This window comes from Anomaloglossus baeobatrachus, chromosome 8 (genome assembly GCF_048569485.1).
Source record: "Anomaloglossus baeobatrachus isolate aAnoBae1 chromosome 8, aAnoBae1.hap1, whole genome shotgun sequence".
Lineage (NCBI taxonomy): Eukaryota > Metazoa > Chordata > Amphibia > Anura > Aromobatidae > Anomaloglossus > Anomaloglossus baeobatrachus.
Window position 1 is genome coordinate 99,919,561 of NC_134360.1, and position 24,299 is coordinate 99,943,859.

The 24,299-nt window shown below is 43.1% G+C and overlaps 1 protein-coding gene across 1 annotated transcript in view; it reads right to left on the minus strand.

Moving 5' to 3' along the window:
- Window positions 1-24,299, minus strand: part of ST13 (ST13 Hsp70 interacting protein) — a 238,412-nt gene that overhangs the window by 19,904 nt on the left and 194,209 nt on the right. The window contains exon 9 of the mRNA XM_075321923.1: window positions 23,138-23,254. Coding sequence (XP_075178038.1) covers window positions 23,138-23,254 — 117 coding nt within the window. The remainder of the gene's footprint in view (window positions 1-23,137; window positions 23,255-24,299) is intronic.

Here is a 24,299-nt window from a genome sequence, read left to right on the forward strand (position 1 = left end):
CATACTAATACAACATAGCGCGCTCCCTTGCATCTAACATACGGGAATGGATAACATATTATGGTCAGATCATGCACCGGTGTATTGCACGATTGAGATCCCCTCTCTTTCGGCTCCTAGAGGGTCGTGGCGGCTGAATGAGCTTTGTGTTTCTGATATCCAGACCTCTATTGCAAGGTTCATGGAGGATCACTCAGTAGATAACACAGCTCCCACTTATAAGTGGGAAGCATTGAAATGTGTCCTACGAGGTATTTTTATTAATCACGGGTCCCGAATCAAGAAAGAAAAGGCCCAAGACATAGTAAAAGCTCTCCATAGGGTTTCTGAACTGGAGCTCATCCACAAGCGAGCCTTATCGGCCACACATTTACAAGCCCTCTTACGAGCTAGGTTCAAGGTTAAAAAACTGCTTGATTCCTCATATCAGCGTCTAATACAGGTGGGAAAGGGGAGGTTTTATGAGTTTGGGGATAAACCCGGCAGACTGCTGGCAAATGCGCTGAGGGAGGAGAGAGCCCATACCCTCATTCCCTGTATCAAGAACCAACGCGACGAATTACTTTATGCCACCCCGGACATCTCAAACACCTTTCACGACTATTATTCCAAGTTGTATAATTTACCGGTTGAGCCCCCCAGGTCGAGTGATGGGTGTCCTTCAATGCCCTCACCTTTTAGATGTCTTGACAGCTCTGTAATTAATAACCTGGAAAGCCCATTTCTACTGGAGGATTTAATGGCAGTGATTCGCGACACTCCTGGCAATAAGAGTCCTGGCCCCGATGGGTTCCCCGCCAAATTTTATAAATCCTTTTCAGAACAATTAGCGCCTCTAATGCTCCTTTCCTTTAATTCAATTTCGGAATCTGTCCCCTTTCCGCCCCATTCCACCACGGCTCATATCTCACTACTCCGTAAGGCCGGAAAAGACCCCACGGCGTGTAGCAGTTTTAGACCGATATCGCTTCTTAATGTAGATTTAAAAATTTATGCCAAGCTTTTGGCAAATAGACTTGGGCCTTTACTCCCCGACTTGATCCACTTCGATCAGGTCGGGTTTGTCCCAGGTAGAGAGGCAAGGGACAACACCATAAAAACCCTGGATTTAATCCAACATGCACATACTAAAAAACTCCCCTTGATGTTGCTGTCTTTGGATGCTGAGAAGGCTTTCGACAGAGTCTCCTGGCAGTCGCTCTCTCAGACCCTGGACCATATAGGCCTGGGACCGGTTTTCTCGTCTAAAATTATGGCTTTATATCAGTCCCCGACTGCTCACCTTAAGATTAATGGCACTCTGTCGAGATCCTTCTCCATCCGAAACGGGACCCGGCAGGGATGCCCCTTGTCACCGTTACTGTATGTCTTAGTTATGGAACACTTTTTGTCGGCCATCCAGGCTAACCCAGACATACAGGGAATCAGGATCGCCAATCGGGAGCATAAGTGCGCTGCCTTCGCCGACGATCTCCTTGTGTATCTGTGTAATCCCATCACATCCCTCCCATCCTTAATGATGGAGCTAAACCGTTAATGATGGAGCTAAACCTCCAAGTGGTCCAATTTTAAAATTAATTTCGATAAATCAGAGGCCCTAAATATCTCTTTACCCCCAGCAACTGTGAATGTTATAAAACCAAACTTCCCCTTCAGGTGGCCACTCCACGGTAGTATTGGATATTTGGGGATCAAGATCCCTTCTGACCTGTCCAGGCTCTTTCAATTAAACTACCAAAGCTTCCTGTCACGGCTCAAGGGGGATTTGGCTCTGTGGCATAGGGGCACTCTTTCATGGTTTGGCAGGATAAGCGCACTCAGGATGACAGCTCTGCCGAGATTGTTTTATTTGATACAGACGGTTCCGGTCTATGTTCCAGCAACCTATTGGGCCAAGATGCAGCGCATATTCGGTCGATTTGTTTGGTCTGGAAGGCGTGCCCGTATAGGGAGTAGCGTCTTAACTAGGACTAAGGGTGCGGGAGGAGCGGGACTGCCTGACTGTAGAAGGTACTACCTGGCAGCCGCTCACGCCAGGGTCCTGGACCTTTTGCATAATTCTAGTTCTAAGCTTTGGGTTTGCCTGGCACAAGATACGTGCCCCTTATTACCGACCCTGCCTTGGACCTGGCCGCTCCTCACCAAACATAAGATTGAGATGTCATATAGCACTAAACAAACATTGAAAACGGTTCACTCTGTGTCATCGTGCAATCTCATGATCCAGCCTAGAGGGCCCCTTATGCCACTAACTGATAACCCAGAGTTTTTACCGGGAGCGTCATCCAACAATTTTCTGGGAAGCACGAAATTGAATCCTTTGAGACTAAATCGGGTGGCCCCGGGGGGTCCCTCCTCCCACTACGGGAGATGGTAAAGAGCCGTAATTTCAAACTACGATTCCATTTTAAATATGCCCAACTCAAACACTTCTTGACCTCACAAGACACTGTCGTGGCCCACCCCCCGCCCCAAACTCCCTTTGAAAACCTTTGCACTGGGTCCTCTGATACGCGCCACGCAATATCAAGGGTGTACAAGATTATGACGAGTGCAGTAGAGGTGTCGCCTCCTCGCTTTTGTAAAGCATGGGAGTCAGAGCTTAATCAAACGATTCCCGGGAATCAATGGGAGCGTTGTTTCCGCCTGACCCACAGGTCCGTGGTTGCCACTAGGATGCAAGAAACCAGCTATAAAATACTTTCCAGGTGGTACAGGGTCCCGGCGTCCCTTCATGCATGGTGCCCCGGAATTCCTGACACTTGCTGGCGATGTGGAGCCCAAGGAGGCACCATGTCACACATCTGGTGGCACTGCCCGAGCCTGTCGGTCTTTTGGAACAAAGTACTGGCAGCCATACAGGGGGCCACAGGGATCGTAGTCCCCAGTCGCCCGGAGACAGTTTTACTGTATATCTTTAACGTATCAAAAAGGGTTTTTAAGAAATCTATCTTGGGCCACCTTCTTCAGGCCGCCAAGACAGTGATCCCTCGGCGCTGGAAAGATCCTAACCCTCCGACGTTAGAGGAGTGGGTAACTGAGGTAAATGTGGTTCACCGCATGGAAATAGTGATGGCCCAGTCACGAGGGCAGACGGTGTAGACAGTCACTAAATGGTTCCAGTGGGAATCTTTCCTATCTAGTAAAAAATTTCTTGAACTAATTTAATCTCCGGAATGGGGGCACTCTGGCTTTTTCTCTATCAGACAGCTTACGCCACTCTTTCGACAAATCTTAGCTCAACAGACATTGTATCAGTCCGGGTCGCTTCATTCTGCTCTCATTCTGGTTTCTATCTCTCCTCTCCTTCTGAATTACCCCTCCTTCTCTGGATTCTATGACTTTCACTTGCCTTAACCTCTTCTTGTTTTATCATTATCTAAGGTTTTAAATGATTATCTATGTACCATTTCTGCCATCCATAGAATATTACGAAGCCTGCGAAGGCTTGGTGTCGCATTTACTTTTGATTCGCATCATTTGTTGCAGCATGGATGTGTGTTCTAATATTGTATTCCTTTGAAAAATCAATAAAATCTTAAATTGTAAAAAAAATAAATAAATAATCAGCCACTTTTTAAAAATTAAAGGGCTATTCCCATCTCCAAGATCCTATCCCAATATGTAGTAGGTACAATAACACGAATATTAGCAAATACCTTTATTACAAATGTAGCATAGTTCTTCTGAAAAGCTATGTCACTTACCTCATGTGCAGGGCATTACAGCTGCTTAGATATCCATGGTTACAGCCATGCATATAGGAACATATGTCATAACCATGGATGCCTAAGCTACTGCAATACCCTGCACATGAGATAAGTGACATGGCTTTTCAGGAAAACTATACTACATTTCTAATTTGAGGTATTTGCTAATATTCTTTTTATTACACATCTTGGAGATGGGAATACCACTTTAAAAACAAATAGACAATAGAAAAAAAAAGTAGAAAAAAAAAAAATGTTAGTTTACCCCTTGACAAGGGAAGTGGTGATATCATAGGACTAGGAACAGAGTCCACATAATGACTAAGGCTGGAGTCACACTTGCGTATTACTCGCACGAGTACAATGTGAGAAAATCTGGCATTGCACTCAGCCCCATGTAAGACAATGCTGCAGCTCAGATCTGTGTTTTTCCTCAGCCCTGAACGGACTGAGGAAAAAAAAATCGCAGCATGCTGTGATTGTCTGCTAGAGCCGTATCACTCGCACCCATTCTAGTGTATGTGTGCGAGAGACACCGCACTGCACTCAGATGTTATCGAAGTGCAGTGCGATATACGCACAGGCTGACAATGGAGGAGATGGTTGGATTAACCCCTCCCTCTCCTCCGCACTGCCCGCCCTCAGCTTCACAGCTGTGACCCGATCGCAAGATCGCAGCACAGTCACATGACACTCGTCTCAGGCTCGCAGCAGAGCCTGAGCTGGGAATCATTAGCATATCGTATCCGTTGCTTTCGCATCAGATGCCATACGCTGATGTGACTCCAGCCTAACAGTATATTCACAGTCAGCTGTATAATACAGCTAGAAGGAAAGTAAACTCCTACCGAAACTACTTACCACCCTAACAAGTCAATAGCAACCACATTGTCTAAATGTTTAGATAGCAGAAAATAAATTATTAGGAAAAGAGAACTAATATGGGATATTTATTTATTTTTTTTTAATTATTTGATTGCCTATTTTACACATTCAGCATGTGGCCTTGGAAAAACACACCTGGCCACCAACTTCTACCATTTGGTGCGGTGCCCTTAGTGTCCTTTATATATATTATATATATATATATATATATATATATATATATATATATATATATATATATATATATATATATATATATATATATATATATATATGATGCTAGGGCTTTCCCTAACCTCACAACACATTATAAGTACCCAAAACAGTAGCCACTAAATTAAGAGAACAAATATTTATTATTTTAATCTCTAAATGTTCTTCGATAGGGGCGGGGGACTTAGATTTAGAGAACCATGCCAGTAGCGAAAAACACGCTGGAGTGCGGCTTTAAAGAAATTGTCTCTTCTTATGGAATTGGTATAATTGCAACATGCTTGTAAAACTACGCCTCTGTGTAATTTATCTCGTATTAAAAATCCTTTCTGTTCAAGAGTAACAAGATTCTTAATTCTGTAATGTATAGCTCATTGCCACGCCAGATGTGGTTAGTATCCTAGCCAAAGAGCGCATTTGCAAATTGTTTACTATACAGCTGGCAAGCGCCACTTTGAAGCTTGCCGGCCTCAGTGGTCCTGCACTTCTCCCAGCAAGCCAGGAGGTGAGATAAGCATGGTGGTCTGCGGTGTGGTGACACATAGGAGTGGGATTCAGCAGTTTAACCAGAACCAATTGTAAAACTGACAGCGGACTCAGAAAATTGGAAGTACTTTAGTTCCCTTTTTTTTGTACTCAACTGTACTTGTGTCTTTCAGATGCAAATTGAGAAAATGATCGCTGGTGCTGTAAGACGTGCAGTGGTGTTATGACGTCACCTCAACACACTGCTAACATTACTAATGCACTGCAGAGGAGGGGAAGATGGCGAAAAGATAAACACTACAGTAAGGGAGGGGGGAGCTTATGGGGCATTTGTGTGAGCACACAGTATGGGATAGGGATCGTATGAAGAGGGGAGAGAAGTGAGAGGTCACAGTATGGAGAGGAATACATATGAAGGAGATAGTGAGAAGATAGAGACATCGTGAGGAAAGAAAGTTTGTAGAGGGGGGTCACAGTATGGAGAGATGCAGCCGGTTGGAGGAAGGGCTGGGTGAGAGTGGAAAGGGGTCATATGGGTACAGTAGAGTGTGGGGAGATAGTATGGAGTGGTCACAGAATGGAGGTGGTACAATATTAGAGTACAGTGTTGAGAGGAGGCAGTGTATGGGTTAATGTACAGATAAGGACAACATGAGGGTAAACAGAGAAGGGACGGCATGAAGTCGAAATGGTATAAAGGCTCCAGTTCATAAGGGAGGACAGTATAGCAATATTATAATTCTTAAAGACGCACTCTCAAAGTTTGTATCCTCTTAATATTTTGCAATCATATTATAAAGCACTGTGTACTTACAAGTGCTTATTTTGCCTTTCTACTCAGTATATTTTTCTCTTTCCTCTGCGCTATGGAGAAACAGAAGTCTCTTGTCCATGCATGAATCACTGAAGAAAAAAAAAGAATTCTCCAGCCATGAACATTATGTAGATATGAAACGCCTGATATTTATTTGAAAAGCTTTAAATATAGGCTAACCGTGAGAGAATGAACCATTCCCCTCTCCAACTCCTGATCTTGCTGTTCCCTCCTCCCCCTGCCAGGGACTTTTGCAGCGGCTCATACAGGGAAAATAGACTTTCTGTTTCTACATAGCGCTTAGAAGGATTTAGCTAATCTGTTTTTAATCATGTGATGTTATAGACCTAATAGAAAACAGAAGAATTAAATGGGTAGAAGGGCAAAATGAGAAATTGTAAGTACACAGTGCTATATAATATGATTGAAATATATTAAAGAGGATAAAAACTTTGATGAGAGTGCTTCTTTAGGTGAGTCAGTGTGGCGGTTATAGGATCTTCTTTATGGATCCTCTGATGTTTGTTGATCCTTACAGAAAAAAAAACTTCAGTTGTTAAACATGTTTTCCAATAGTTGTTCAGTTTTTTTTTTAAATATATATCTTACAATTCTTATTAGACTTTTTTTTTGTTGGGACTATAGTTTTAACTTGTTTAATTGCTAGTCTAATATTCTATTATACTGGATTTGTCAGTTTGACACTGCCAGATATAGATCCTGCTTATACCAAGACCTACTGGACACTTCAGCTGGTTTTCCCCAAGGCCAGGACATTACTTGAACTAGGGATAACCATGGCAAAGGTCGGCATACATAGCAACAAAGGAAATACAAAAAGGTAGCTATATGGAATGGGTCATGCACACTGAATAATAGATCATTAAGAGAATCAATATTACAAGTGGTGCATATTTTAAAATGGTGCAATATGTGGCAAAAAAACAAAAGCAAAAAAATACTTGAATACTCGAATGGGGAAAAATAAAATGTGATTTTTCGGGAAAAATGTTTAAAAGAGCTATAAATAAAAAATGTGTCAGGTCAGGAAGAGGAGTAAATTGCTGATCTTCAACTGATTAATATATACAGTAAGATCCTAAAAAAGAACTTAGTCTCTAACAAATAGCTTTTCTATGAATTTACAGAAACCTAAGAAAAAACTATCAGCAATAGGTCCTCTACCAGAGGGAACCACCCTTGCTACTTGCTACCATGGATGTAGAATCTCTGTACTCAAATATTCCACACCAGGATGGATTAAATGCTTGCAAAGTTTTCCTGGAAAATACAGGAATTGATGCAGATTCTGTGGTGAAACTTACAAAATTCATCTTCTCCCATAATTACTTTGCATTTAACAATAACATATCTACAGGAGACTGGGACTGCAATGGGAAGCAAAATGGCACCACAATATGCAAATCTTTTCATGGCCAAGCTTGAGAGTGACTTTTTATCTTCTTGTCCTATCAGGTCGCTGGCCTACTACCATTACATTGATATTTTAATCATCTGGACAGAGTCTGAGGAACAGCTGAAGACCTTCCATGAACACTTTAATCAGTTTCATCCCACCATCAACCTAACACTCAACTACTCCAGCAATGAAATCCACTTCTTGGACACCACCATTAAACTACGGAACAATGAAATAGAGACATGGGACAGTTTTCATCCAAAACACATAAAAAAACTCTATAGTGTACAGTCAGGCCATCAGGTACAATCGGATATGTTCCAACACTACAGATAGAGACAATCACCTTGAGGGCCTCAGAAAGACCTTTCTGAATCAAGGCTACCACCCAAGAACAATTGAAAAACAGATTGCAAGAGCCACCAGAATATCAAGAAACCATCTCCTACATTATAAAACTAAAGAAGAAAACAACCGGGTACCTCTTGTAATCACCTACAATCCAAATCTGGAGCTGTTAAGAGGAGCTGCACGGAAACTACAACCATTACTGCAAAAAGATGCCAGATTAAAATCTATTTTTCCAGACCCCCCACTTTTGTGTTTTAGACAGCCCCCGAATCTAAAGGTCCAGTCACACTAAACAACTTACCAGCGATCCCAACAACGATAGGGATCGCTGGTAAGTTGCTAGGAGGTTGCTGGTGAGATGTCACACTGCGACGCTCCAGCGATCCCACCAGCAACCTGACCTGGCAGGGATCGCTGGAGCGTCGCTACACGAGTTGCTGGTGAGCTCACCAGCAACCAGTGACCAGCCCCCAGCCAGCAGCGCCGCGTGGAAGATGCTGCGCTTGGTAACTAAGGTAAATATCGGGTAACCAACCCTATATTTACCTTGGTTACCAGCTCACGCAGCTACACGTGCAGAGAGCAGGGAGCAGCGCACACTGAGCGCTGGCTCCCTGCTCTCCTAGTACAGCACACATCGGGTTAATTACCCGATGTGTGCTGCAGCTAAATGTGCACAGAGCAGGGAGCAGCGCACACTGAGCGCTGGCTCCTTGCTCTCCTAGTTACAGCACACATCGGGTTAATTACCCAATGTGTACTGCAGCTACATGTGCACAGAGCAGGGAGCAGCGCACACTGCTTAGCACTGGCTCCCTGCTCTCCTAGCTACAGCACACATCGGGTTAATTAACCCGATGTGTCCTGCAGCTACATGTGCACAGAGCAGGAGCCGGCACTGACAGTGAGAGCGGCGGAGGCTGGTAACAAAGGTAAATATCGGGTAACCAAGGACAGGGCTTCTTGGTTACCCGATGTTTACTGTGGTTACCAGCCTCAGCAGAAGCCAGCTCCTGCTGCCTGCACATTTAGTTGTTGCTGTCTCGCTGTCACACACAGCGATCTGTGCTTCACAGCGGGACAGCAACAACTAAAAAATGGCCCAGGACATTCAGCAACAACCAACGACCTCACAGCAGGGGCCAGGTTGTTGCTGGATGTCACACACAGCAACATCGCTAGCAACGTCACAAAAGTTGTTCGTTAGCAGCGATGTTGCTTAGTGTGACGGGGCCTTAAGAAGCATCATCGTCAGAAGCTCCCTGTCCTCTCCAACAATAGGAACACTTCCCTGCAACCAGACAAAAAGTAAGATAAGACCTGTCCATTTATACTGACAACGGACAAGATAAAGATTCCCAGATCACATCAGGACTACAAGATCCCAGGTACCTTCAGCTGCACCACAACCATGTGTGGTGTACTTAATTATATGTACCAAATGTCCAACTGGGGGTCTGTATGTAGGTGAGACAGGACAACAGCTCAGGACAAGGATGAATTCTCACCGCCACACAATTAAGGAAAAAAGGATAGATCTACCTGTGGTCAAACATTTTTGTAACCCAGACCACAGCATCATGGCCATGAAATTGCTGGTATTGAAAGGGAATTTCAAGTCCCAAAGAGATAGGAGACTATGGGAGTACAAACTTATGATGACCTTTGACACATTCAGAGCAGGAATGATTGTGTCACATGGATTTATGTCTTTTTACATCAATTAAGAAATGTGTTCCTCAGAGCATCTGGGGGCATCACAGCCCGGACCAGACCCCAATCAGAGGACAATAAAACTTTCACACTGCTTATCTATGAACTTCAACATTATTTATGGCCACAACAGTTTGTCCTCTTGCCATAGTGATCGTTCTGCTTCACATAACTTGTCTTTTTTATTGCACTATTCTATGTCCTGTTGTGTATAAATATGTGACTCTTCAGATTTTGTGTTATACTGAGCCTGATGAAGAGACCTGAGCAGTCTCGAAAGCTTGCTATTATTACCATCTTTTCAGTTAGCCATTAAAAGGTATCAACCACTGAGGACTTCAGTTCTTTTAAACAAACTTTTATTAGAAAAGCTAAAAAATTGCAGCTAAATGTATAAGCAATCTAATGTTCTAAAAGAATAAATAAATGTATAAAAATGATGCCAACGGAGTGGGAAATGTTATTTATTCACTAGTGTGTGTGTGGCAAGGCTGGTTTAAATTGGATCAGTTGCAAAATAATATAAAGTATATGAATTGCAACCATTTTGTTTTTTTATTGAAAATATGAAAAAAAGATTACATTTTTTATTTTTCGGGGGGAAATTGCCCAGGAAGTGAAAAATGTAAAAAAAACCATTGGCAGTGTAAGGGTTACACACTGAAATTTTTAGGTAGATAGAATTTTGTAAGTGCGTATTTTTTGCAAAACAAGCTGTAGTTTTCAATGGAGCCATGTTTGGGTGCATAAGACATTGTGATCACCTTTTATTTCATTTTTTGGAAGGATGATATTTTGCAAATGTTCTTTTCTTTTTTTTTTTGCTGGTGTTCAAGATGTGGGATAAAAGTAATTTGGTGCAATATTTTTACAGTAATAAAAAAATTGGTTATTTTTACGATTTTTGTCAAAGAAAAAAAAATTGTTTGCTGCCAAATTTTGAGACCTTTTTTGGTCACACACCTGTACAAAGGGTTATTTTTAGTGTAACATGCTGTACTTTTTATATGTACCATTTTGGCAAAGTAAAATAATTTAGAAGATAGCCAAACCAAGGTCTAGACATATTCAATATCATATCATCTGGCAGGCAAGGATTAAATAGAAAGCAATTAATGAAAACTTAGAAGAGGCCAATTAATGCTTATTACTAATATCTCACATCTGTCTAGTAAATTTGTTAAAGTCCAAGAAGGATCATCTGCGTGGACCTGAGCATAGCATTAACACAGTTACATATGTCAGGGAGCAAGATTGTATCCTGATTAACTTTATTAACCCCTTCACGACCGCGGGCAGTAAAATTACGTCCTATTTTAACGTGACTTAACGACCAAGGACGTAATTTTACTGCCTAAACTTCATTTGATTGCCGTGGCCATAGCAATGGCTTTCAAATGATGTTTCCTGCTGTTTCTTACAGCAGGGGACCTTTGCTTGACCCCAGGGGGAGGTGGCATCGCCACCCCCTATCGACGATCGATGTGATTGGCTGTTCAAATCTGAACCGCCAACCACATCGTTCGCATTAATTTCGGCAAAAATAATGCCAGGATTACTGCGATACTGTGAGATCCGGCTATGATCTGCTATAGCAGCTTCAACAAATCATAGCCGGAGCTCTAAAATGTCGCCCCCAGCCCCTGCAGCACTGATTGGAGCGATCGTGCTATGACGCGCAATCGCTCCAATCAGTGTGCAGTGGGGCGGTCTGATCTGCCGGTGGCCGCCCCCCCAGGCCTGTCCTGGCCTGCGAGCCCTCCCCCAACATGTCTGCAGCGTGCAGTGGCTGGTACTTGTGGTACCACGCCACCGCTGCTGTTGCCGCCGCCGTAGCTGAGGTCATCGCTCCTGCTGCACGTGAGTACTGTGCTCACCTTGCAGCCCGTGCGTGCTCCCGTGTTGCCCCCTGCGTTTTCCCGTGTTGGCCCCTGCCCGTGCCCCCCTGCGATCTGCCCCCCCACGCCCCGATCTGTGCCCCCCCCCCCCCCGACATCCCGATCTGCTCCCCCCGCGATCTGACTGCCTCCCCCATTATCTCTATTCTGCTTCTGCAGCTCCCTCTCCGGTCTCCCCCTGTGCTCTCCCCCCCTTCCCCTCTGCTCTCCCCCCTCTCCCCCTCTGCTCCACCCCCTCTCCCCCTCTGCTCCACCCCCCTCTGCTCCCCCCTCCTCCCCCCCCCTCTGCTCTCTCCCGACGTCCTCTTACCTGTCTTCACCGTCGTCCGAGGTCTTAACTGGCCCGATCACATCTGCCTCCATCGCTGGGTCCTTCCTGGGCATTCTGCTGATCTGCCCAACGTCCTGCCTGCTGCTCCTGTAAAGCTGTTCCTCCTGCAGCACTTCTGGTTAGTGATCCTCTGGGTACTGTGAGTATGACTTTTTCTTTTTCTGTATCCCCTGTCCATTTTTACACCTCATTGCGTCCCACCGAGCGCTGATCAGGGATGCACATAACGTATCTGCATCCCTGCTCAATTTTTGTCGTGACTTTTTTTTTTTCCGTATCCCCGACGCTTTTTGTATCGCATCGTCCGTGCGTCCCGCCGAGCGCTGATCAGGGATGCACATAACGGACCGGCATCCCTGCTCAATTTTTGGCGTGACTTTTTTCCGTATCTGCGACGCTTTTTGTATCGCATCCGTCCGTGCATCCCGCCAAGCGCTGATCAGGGATGCACATAACGTATCTGCATCCATGGTCAATTTTTGGCGTGACTTTTTTTACGTATCCCCGACGCTTTTTGTATTTCATCCGACCATGCGTCCTGCTGCAGCGGCCGATCGTTTGAAAAGTCAAATGGCGTTCCTTCTCTTCTGAGCCCTGCCATGCGCCCAAACAATTACTTTCCACCACATATGAGGTATCTACGTACTCAGGAAAAATTACACAATACGTTTTGTGGCGCAGTTTTTCCTGATACCGTTGTAAAAAAAAAAAAAAAACTACCTGTTTGATGCAAAAAAATTGTGGTTAAAAAAAAAAAATAAATAATTTTCACGGTTCAACGTTATCAACTTCTGTGGAGCTCCTGGGGGTACAAGGGGCTCACCAAATATCTAGATAAATTCCTTGAGGGGGTCTAGTTCCAAAATGGGGTAATTTGTGGGGGAGCTCCACTGTTTAGGCACCATAGGGGGTCTCCAAACGTGACATGGTGTCCACTAATGATTCCAACCAATTTTGCTGTCAAATGGCGTTCCTTCTCTTCTGAGCCCCGCCATGCGCCCAAACAATTACTTTCCACCACATATGAGGTATCTGCGTACTCAGGAGAAATTGCACAATACGTTTTATGGTGCATTTTTTCCTGATACCCTTGTGGAAAAAAAAAGCTACCTGGTTCAAGTGACAGTTTTGTGGTGAAAAAAAAAAAAAAATTGTATTCCTGGCTCAACATTATTAACTTCTGTGGAGCCCCTTGGGGCTCGCTAAACATCTACATAAACTCCTTGAGGAGTCTAGTTTCCAAAATGGGGTCCCTTGTGGGGGAGCTCCACTGTTTAGGCATCTCAGGGGGGTCTCCAAACGTGATATGGCGTCCGCTAATGATTCCAACCAATTTTGCTGTCAAAAGGCGTTCCTTCTCTTCTGAGCCCCGCCATGCACCCAAACAATTACTTTCCACCACATATGAGGTATCGCCGTACTCAGGAAAAAATGCACTATAAATTTCATTGAATTTTTTCCTGATACCCTTGTGAAAAAAAAAGCTACCTAGTTGAAGCAACCGTTTTGTGGTAAAAAAAATTTTTTTTCTTTTCACGGCTCAACGTTATAAACTTCTGTGAAGCCCCCAGGGGTTCAAAGTGCACATCAAACATCTAGAAAAAATATTTGAGGGCTCTAGTTTCCAAAATGGGGTCACTTGTAGGGGAGCTCCATTGTTTAAGCACCTCAGGGGGTCTTCAAACCCGACATGGCGTCCACTAATGAGTGCAGCTAATTTTGCGTTCAAAAATTCAAATGGCGCGCCTTGGCCTTCCGAGTCCTGCCGTGTACCCAAACATTTGATTTCCACCACATATGAGGTATCTGCGTACTCAGAAGAAAATGCACAATAATTTGTAGGGTGCACTTTCTCTTTTCTCCCTTGTAAAAATGAAAATTTTATGGCTAAAGTAACATTTTTGTGTTAAAAAGTAAAAAATTTTCATTTTTTCCTTCCACATTGCTTTGGTTCCTGTGAAGCACCTAAAGGGTTAATAAACTTCTTGGATGTGGTTTTGAGCAGTGTGAGGGGTGCAGTTTTTAGAATGGGGTCAGTTTTGGGTATTTTCTGTCACCTCGGCCTCTCAAAATCACTTCAAATGTGATGTGGTCCCTAAAAAAAATTCTTTTGTAAATTTTGTTGGAAAAATGAGAAATTGCTGATGACCTTTGACCCCTTCTAACTTCCTAACGAAAAAAAATTTTGTTTCGAAAATTGCGCTGATGGAAAGTAGACATGTGGGAAATTGTATTTATTAACTATTTTGCGTGACATATCTCTCAGATTTCTGGGCATACATTTTCAAAGTTTGAAAATTGCGAAATTTTCGCAAAATTTCCTAAATTTTCACAAATAAACGCAAAAAATATCGGCCTAAATTTACCACTGACATGAAGTACAATATGTCATGAAAAAACAATGTCAGAATCGCCAGGATCCGTTGAAGCGTTCCAGAGTTATAAACTGCCAAAGTGACACTGCTCAGAATTGCAAAAAATGGCCCGGTCATTAGGGTGTTTTAGTGGCCGGGGGTGAAGGGGTTAAAGGGGTATTCCCATCTCCAAGATCCTATCCCAATATGTAGTAGGTGTAATTGCTATTATTATTAATACCTCCAATTAGAAATGTAGTATTGTTCTCCTGATATAGCCATGTCTCTTACCTCATGTGCAGGGCATTGCAACTTGGGTGTCCATGGTTATATCCACTCATAAAGGGACAATTAGTTGCTCGTGGATATCAAAGCTGCAATGCCCTACACATGAGGTAGGAGACATGGCTAAATCAGGAAAACTATACTATATTTCTAATTAAAGGTATTTGCTATTATTATTATACCTACTACATATTGTGATAAGATTTTGGAGATTGGAATACACCTTTAAGTGAAGCAATTTTTTAATTAGGGCAATGTTTGTTAGATGCTATAAAATTAATCACTGAAGACTGACACTTAAGAAGAGACTACTGATGGATAAGTAGTGGTCTCCAGCAAGTAAAGAGACTTTGTCAGGATGGTCATCTTGAGCTCTATTAAGCGAGAAGGGTTTTAGTCTCGTAGAATAGATACGACGAATGTTCCTTATAGAGCATGTTATATTTTATCCTTTCATTTTATGTGTATTTAAAGAACTTGCAGATAAACAGCAGTGCACAGCTATGTCTACTATACAGTGGCCATAGCCAGGTACTGCCCAGCCACCACACTATTGACTCGAATAGGAGGCAGAAAAGAAGTACCCGGTTGGAGTAAATATACTGTTAACAAAACTGTGCATCTCCACAACTCAGCACATCAGGCTATCACAGGCACTGGGAACAGCTGATCATCAGGAGTGTCAGGTGTTGCTCCCAAATGATCAAATATTGATGACTTACCTATGGATATTGTCACGCAAGGTACTGGGGAATTATCACGAGTACGGAGACAAGGAAGGGAAACTCTGTGTCTAGGGAAGGGGGAGATGGTGACCCCTGAACAAACCTTTTGCTGGCCCCAGGACACCTAGTCCTGGTTGATCTTGAATGGATGGGATGAGAGCTTAGTCAACCCCAATAAGCTCTAAAGAATATACAGGGAGCACAAACAGGGGAAAGTGAACGAATAACTTTTCTCCAAGAAAACTCAGTGAGAGAAACCGCAACAAACAACATTTTTTCAGATGAATACAAGCAGGCCGCTTGCATCCAAGACTTGTATAGGAATATAACTATCACCAGCAAACACCAAGGGAAAATGTGGGTATGTAGGTATTTAAGGACACAAGGGAAAGTGATAATGATTACCAACTGAAAGGTAACTATATCCACAGGGTTCTGAAGCGAAAGGGATTAACCCCAAGCAAAGAAGATACATATCTTCTTCTTGGTATTCTTCTCGGTATCCATTTACAGCTCAGCAGGAATAGAATAGAATCTCAGGGAGCAGCCAAATGCTGCAACCTTCAACAGCTGGACACCACAGGACTGTATGTGAACCGTCACAGATAGGTCATTAATGTATATGTTTTAGACAAATCTTTTAATTCCAAACCGTTGAAGGGTAGTGAACAAAACTGGGATTCCCAATCTACGAAGAAACCTTCATGGCACCTCAGCTTACCAATTTGATTTTGTAAATTACATTTATAAGCTCAGTATTATCTTCTGCTTAGAGGTTTTGGGGGGGGGGGGGGGTGGGAAGTCCACCTGGTCCTTGCGTAGGAGTTCTGGAAGTAGAGAGCCCCATATGTTTTATTTTCACTTTACATTATGTACAATACAAACACTCAGAGGGAATTCATTCCTTTCCTCAACATAGAAAGTAATCCAACTGTTTAAATTAGTTGAGTCATTAGAAAATGGCCCATTGTTTGAATCAAGGGTTTATATAATTTTTTTTTAAAAAATAGTTGATTTAGTTATGATTGTTAGTTTTGTTTTCTAATTTCCCATATCATTATCAAAAGTGTAAAAAAAAAAAATAAACTCCTGCAGTTTTTACTTTGGCAATTAAGCCTTAAGATAGGCCAACACTTCCAATTTTTCAGCAGTCATCTCAATATCAGACAAGAAGACAATGAAAGATGATGGTATTGCCGCCTCTTCCTGGGCCTGCACATTGACTTCTGCACTGGTCACAAGGCAGGCCTACCACACTTTCCAAGTCAACCAGGGATTGGAGAAGCAGGAAGCTCATTTGCATATTTCCAGTGAATTCTGGGAAGAGGAGAAGAGTCGCCGTAAGCTGATCGATTGCTGGGACTTGCCGGGTCTCGCTGTTTGAGGACATCGCAAAACCAGGGATTGGAGAAGCAGGAAGCTCATTTGCATATTTCCAGTGAATTCTGGGAAGAGGAGTAGAGTCGCCGTAAGCTGATCGATTGCTGGGACTTGCCGGGTCTCGCTGTTTGAGGACATCGCAAAACCAGGGATTGGAGAAGCAGGAAGCTCATTTGCATATTTCCAGTGAATTCTGGGAAGAGGAGAAGAGTCGCCGTAAGCTGATCGATTGCTGGGACTTGCCGGGTCTCGCTGTTTGAGGACATCGCAAAACCAGGGATTGGAGAAGCAGGAAGCTCATTTGCATATTTCCAGTGAATTCTGGGAAGAGGAGAAGAGTCGCTGTAAGCTGATCGATTGCTGGGACTTGCCGGGTCTCGCTGTTTGAGGACATCGCAAAACCGCGCGCGACTTTTGCCTGTCATACGCTACATCAGCAATATGGAAGAGAAGAAAATCCACATGGTCACCTGCAACACATGCTACATGTTTACGGATCTGCCGCACAATAAATCCAACTTCACCTGTCAAAATTGCAAACTTGTTGCCCTCTTAGAGGAAAAGGTGCAGGGACTGGAAGAAAGAATAGCAACTTTGAAGCTAATTAAAGAACATGAGGACTTCTTGGACGAGGTAGAAGCAACCATTCAGGATATGGAAAGTGAGAAAAGCTTCAGAACACATACAGAGGCTGAAAAGTGGACACATGTGACCAAAAGAAGCCAGCGTATCAAGTGGTCGTCACCACCCACACAGCTTAGCAACCAATATGAAGCCCTTATGCTGGAGAACGAAAATGGCACAGCTCAGGATGATACGATATCTACAGGAGAAGACACAGTATCATCAAAAGAAGTTACTTTGTCAACAAAAGCAGAAACAAAAGACACACAAAAGCACTCAGGAGCAACAAGCAGTGCGTCCAGAAAGAAAAGAAGAGTGGTAGTTATGGGCGACTCACTACTAAGAGGCACGGAGGCAACTATCTGCAGGCCGGACATAACCGCACGAGAAGTATGCTGCCTCCCGGGAGCAAAAATCAAGGATGTGGCCAACAGGATACCAACTATCCTCGGATCCAAGGACGAATACCCGTTCCTATTGATACATGTAGGAACAAACGACACGGGAAGAAATGATCTACCAACTATTTGTGAAGACTTTGAAATTCTGGGGAAGAAAATAAAGGAACGGAACGTACAGGTTGTTTTCTCATCAATCCTCCCAGTCGATGGCCATGGTGTCAGAAGATGGAATAGGATATTAGATTTGAACAACTGGCTACGACGATGGTGCAGGCAGCAAGGATTTGGATTCTTGGACCATGGAGTGAATTACCTCTATGATTGACTTCTCGCAAGAGACGGGATACATCTCACGAAACCTGGGAAACACACGTTCGTCAGAAGGCTTGCCACACTCATCAGGAGGGCTTTAAACTAGAAGAAGAGGGGATGGGAGAAAAAACAGCAGACAAGAACATGTAGCAGAAGGACAAACTAATCAAGGATACTAGATGCCGTAAAGAGGACCCAAGACAGGGTACTAAGAAGGAAGCTAAGAAAAGGGGAGCAAAACTTCTTTCCTGCATGCTGACCAATGCAAGAAGCCTGACCAATAAGATGGAAGAACTGGAGCTGGTAATGTATGAGGAAAAATACGACATAGTAGGAATAACTGTGACATGGTTAGATGACAGTTATGACTGGGCGGCTAACCTGCAAGGATATGAATTGTTTAGGAGGGATCGTAAAAAAAGGAAAGGGGGTGGAGTCTGTCTATATATAAAGTCCAGTTTAAAGCCCAGACTAAGAGAAGATATTCAAGAGGGAAATGAAGAGGTGGAGTCTCTATGGGTGGAGATACAAGGAGGGAAAACTAATAAAATCCTCATAGGGGTTTGTTATAAGCCACCAAATATAACAGAAACTACTGAAAATGTATTATTGAAACAAATAGACAAAGTAGCAAATCACAATGAGGTGATTATTATGGGGGACTTCAACTACCCCGATATAGACTGGGAAACTGAAACCTGGGTATCTCAGAAAGGAAACCGGCTTCTGTCAGTAACTAAGGATAATTATCTGTCCCAACTTGTGCCGGGCCCAACTAGAGGGGCAGCCCTTCTCGACTTAATTTTAAGCAACAGGCCAGATAGAATAACAGACGTACGAGTGGATGGGCACCTAGGGAATAGTGACCACAATATAATACAATTCCACTTATCCTTCAGTAAGGTGCCTTGGAGGGGGGGTTACAAAAACGCTGAATTTCAGGAAAGCAAAGTTTGATCAGCTTAGAGAAGACCTTCGCCAAATTGATTGGGACAATGTCCTCAAAAATGGGAGCACAGAAAATAAGTGGGAAATTTTTAAATCGGTATTAAACACCCACTGCGAGCGAGCCATACCATACCATACGGAAACAAAAGGGCTAGGAACAGGAGAAAACCAATGTGGCTAAATAAGGATGTAAAAGGGGCAATAAATAATAAGAAAAAGGCATTTAAAAAGCTAAAACAAGAAGGCAGCGAAGAAGCATTAAAAATATATAGAGAAAAAAATAAAATGTGTAAAAAACAAATACATTTAGCAAAAGTAGAAACTGAGAGACTCATTGCTAAGGAAAGCAAAACAAATCCCAAACTATTCTTTAATTATATAAACAGAAAAAAGATTAAAATTGATGGTGTTGGCCCTTTAAAGAATAATGAGGGTAAAATCATAGAAAGCGATGTGGGAAAAGCAAATGTTTTAAATACTTTTTTCTCAACTGTGTTCACACAGGAAAAGCATATGCCACGGGAAATGAAGAGTGATCATGTAAACGCTTCATTAAGTATGACCTGCCTAACCCAGGAAGAAGTGCAGAACCGACTTAGTAACATTAAAATTGACAAATCACCAGGCCCTGATGGCATTCACCCTCGGATATTAAGGGAGTTAAGTAGTGTGATAGACAGGCCTCTGTTCCTTATATTTAAAGACTATATAGAAACTGGGTCTGTTCCACTGGATTGGCAGCTAGCAAATGTGGTACCAATATTCAAAAAAGGGTGTAAAAGGGAACCTGGAAACTATAGGCCGGTAAGCTTAACATCTGTTGTGGGTAAAATGTTTGAGGGGTTTTTAACAGAGAGTAATAGAGACGGGTTTCACAGCCGCGCCAAAGGACTACTGGATTCTTCTCAGATTAATGTTTCTTTATTTCATGCACAGGTCAAGTCTACGCGTTTCAGGAGAACACAGCTCCCTTCTTCAGGACAAACCAGCAAAGAATCATCAAAAAAAATGATGATTGATGATTCTTTGCTGGTTTGTCCTGAAGAAGGGAGCGGTGTTCTCCTGAAACGCGTAGACTTGACCTGTGCATGAAATAAAGAAACATTAATCTGAGAAGAATCCAGTAGTCCTTTGGCGCGGCTGTGAAACCCGTCTCTATTACTCTCTGTTATCTGCCTCATGGGGACCGCTGCCGGGACTTGGTGTTACATGCTGCTATAGGTGTTGTGACTATCACAACCCTAATTGGTGAGTAGTATTACTCTTTGCTTTACCCTGTATATATTGGGGTAAGACCCTATTGCGCTTTCTTTTCCACAGTTTTCACTCATGAAGGGTTTTTAAGGGATACTATTATGGAATGTCTCAATGTTAATAATTGTTTAACTCCATATCAACATGGATTTATGAAGGATCGCTCCTGTCAAACTAACCTGATCAGCTTCTATGAGGATGTAAGCTCTCACATGGACAGAGGAGAATCATTGGATGACATTTATCTCGACTTCGGTAAAGCATTTGACACTGTCCCACATAAAAGACTGCTAAGTAAAATGAGAAAGCTTGGGCTCGGGGAAAATGTGTGTAGATGGGTAGGTAGCTGGCTTAGTGGTAGAAAACAAAGAGTGGTTATTAATGCGCATACTCAGATTGGGCCAGGGTTACTAGTGGCCCCCTACTATTTAATATATTTATTAATGATCTGGTGGATGGTTTACAGAGTAAAATATCAGTATTTGCAGATGATACAAAACTATGTAAGGCCCGTTTCACAAGTCAGTGAAAAACACAGACGTTTTTCACTGGCGTGTAAAACACGCACATGTCCCTGCGTGTGCCGTGAATCACGGCACACGTGGGCTGTCTAAGTGCAATCCGGGCTCCGTTCTCCGTGGCCCGTGATTGCACTTAGAAATCAACTCACCTGTGCCCGCTCCCGCTCTCCATGGTGCTGAATCCTCCCGCGGTGCAGCATCCGGCCGGCGGTGACACCTGCAGCAGCTGCTTCCGGGTCGGCTGTGTCGCGCATAATGAATATGCGCGACAGTAATCAGCCGGCTTAGAAGCAGCAGGGAGGACGGGCTGCAGAGAGCGCGGCTGAAGCCGGGTGAGTTAAAATGTTTATTATTTTAAATGTACGTTTTTTTCTGGCACGTGTTTCACGGACCACACCACTGCGTGGTCCGTGGAACATCAGTGATGCCAGAAAAAAATGGACATGTCTCCGTGCAGCAATCACGCACACGCGGGTACGCTGCACGGAGACACGTGCAGTGAAAAATCACTGACGTGTGAGCAGACCCATTCATTATAATGGGTCTGTGTATGTCAGTGATTCTGGTACGTTTAAAAAAAAAGCACAAACGTACCAGAATCACTGACGTGTGAAAGGGGCCTAAGGTAGTTAACACAAAGGAGGACAGTTTGCAACTACAGATGGATTTTGAGTAAATTGGAGAATTGGGCTGAAAAATGGCAAATGAGGTTTAACACAGATAAGTGTAAGGTTATGCACGTGGGAAGGAGAAACAGATGCTACGATTACTTACTAAATGGGAAACCGCTGTGGAAATCAGACATGGAAAAAGTCTTGGGCATCTTAGTCAATAAGAATCTAAATTGGAGTGCCCAGTGTCAGGCAGCAGCCACCAAAGCAAATAGGGTGATGGGATGCATTAGAAGAGGTCTGGGGGCACGAGATGAAAACATCATTCTCCCTCTGTACAAATCACTCGTCAGACCACACTTGGAGTATTGTGTGCAGTTTTGGGCGCCGGTGCTCAAGAAAGACATTACTGAACTTGAAAGGGTTCAGAGGCGGGCTACTAAAATAATAAATGGAGTGGGTGCATTACAATACACGGAAAGGTTATCAAAATTAGGTCTATTTACTCTAGAAAAGAGAAGACTTAGGGGAGACCTAATAAATATGTACAAATATATCAGAGAGCCATATAGAGATCTCTCCCATGATCTGTTTGTACCAAGGACTATGACAAGAACAAGGGGGCATTCTCTTCGATTGGAGGAAAGAAAATTCCTACATCAGCAAAGAAGAGGGTTCTTCACGGTAAGAGCAGTGAGGCTCTGGAACTCTCTTCCTGAGGAAGTGGTGATGGCCAACTCACTGAATGAATTTAAGAGAGGAATGGATGCTTTTCTTGATAGCAAAAGTATAGAAGGTTATAAATAGCATAATCTTACAGGTAGATAGAAGAGAGACCAAGATTATTAGAGGAATGGGTGGGCTGCAACACCAAGACAGGTTATTAGACTTGGGGTTATTTAGTTTGGAAAAACAAAGGCTTAGGGGGGATCTAATCACAATGTATAAACATATGAGGGGACAGTACAGAGACCTTTCCAAAGATCTCTCTACACCTAGGCCTACGACTGGAACACGGGGCATCCGCTACGTCTTGAGGAAAGAAGGTTTAATCATAATCACAGACGAGGATTCTTTACTGTACGAGCAGTGAGACTATGGAGCTCTCTGCCACATGATGTTGTAATGAGTGATTCACTACTAACATTTAAGCAGAGCCTGGACGCCTTTCTTGAAAAATATAATATTACCAGTTATGTATATTTGATTTTATGACAGGGTGTTGATCCAGGGAACTAATCTGATTGCCGTATGTGGAGTCAGGAAGGAACTTTTTTCCCCATTGGAGCTTATTTGACACATTGGTTTTTTTTTGCCTTCCTCTGGGTCAACATGTTAGGCTACGGGTTGAACTAGATGGACTTAAGAGTCTCCCTTCAACCTTAAAAACTATGAAACTATGACACACCTGCCAGTCTATCATTTCCTATGGTCTGAGTAGCCGCTGGAAATCCTATCTCTGAATGAGTTTAGCAGAAACACATAAAGGCAATCCCCATGATAGTATAAATAAAGACAGAAAAACAAACTGGGATTTTTTTTTTTTTTTTGCAGTTTTTGGGTTTAATTTCTGAAAACACAGAAGAACAAACTATAGAATATATTACAACAGAAAAAAGGAAATCATCTAAAACAAACCTTATCCACAGGGTTTACATTTCCATATGCTGATGATAGATAGACGTGAGTGTATTATATCTACCATCAGAATGTGGAAATTTTAACTTTATGGAAAAAGTTTAGGTTATATGTTTGGGATGTGCCGATCCTCCTGAATTTCACTGTTGGTCAGCAGTCCGGAATGGTGCACACAACCACATGAGCAGGATTTCTCCTTAAATGACAGTGGACATTAACTGTGTATTTTTCAGCGTTATAAAATGAAATACGTTGTCACTTACCCTCTGCGCCCTCTCATGTTCCTCTTTGGCTTTTCTCAGCCGCTCCTTGCGTTCATCAATTTCCTTTTCTTGTCGTTTGCGTTCATATTTTCGTTTATGTTCTCCAATTTTCTGAGCCTAAGTGAACAGTTTTGTGTATCAATTACATTTGTATGAAGACATCAGCACTGCGTAAGGTGAAAACAGACATGAAATACGCTACTCACAAAAAGTTAGGGACATTTAGCTTTCGGGTGAAATTTCAGGATGATCCTTAAATGCCCTCTAACCTTTTCAGGTGAACGTAAAGGGAATATGTCACCAGATTTTTCATGTATAATCCAAAGCTATCACCTTCAGCAGCTCCTGTGCTGCATTCCATAAAGGTGCATATTATTCCCTGACCCCCTCTTGTACACCCCCAAATACCTTTTGATAATTTGCCTTACTGTATGTAAATTCAGTCCGATGGGCGTACATTCTGTGACGTCTGCCCCTCCTCTCCGCACTGATAGCTATCCTCTTGTTATGATTGACGCCTCCAGAGTCATCCACATAGACAGGTCAAATCTCGCACCTGTACATAGACATTACCGGCTCTTGCAGGCGCACTTTGCTCTGCACTACTTCGGTCAGAGCCTAATACATAAGTGCATATGTGTGAGCCAGTGAGGTCTCTGCGCAGGCGTGAGATTTCCCCCAGCTATGTGAATGATGCAGGAGGCGTTATCCACATCAATCATAACAAGAGGACAGCTATCAGACAGGAGAGTAAGGATAGACACTGCAGCAAGCATACCTAAATTTTGGGGTTCAATTAGAATTGGTATTTAAACAGTCCTCCTCATCACACTGTTCACGTTTTGATATCATGAGACCAAGACGACACCTAACAATTGTTCAACAGTATCTCACCATTGCAAGGCTTCAAGCAGGATGTTCCCAGACATAAGTGGCCACTGAGTTTAGAGTGTCACCAGCAGGTTGCAACTAAGATACAGAGAGACTGGAAGAGTCATATAAAGGCATAGAAATGGGCGTCCTTTGGCCACATCCCACACTGATGACTGCTTCACTGTGAACAATGCCTTCGGAACCGGATGATGAATGACACACAACTCCAGGCACATTGAAGGGAGGTCAGAGGCAGCCAAGTGTCCCATCAGACCATTTGAAACCATTT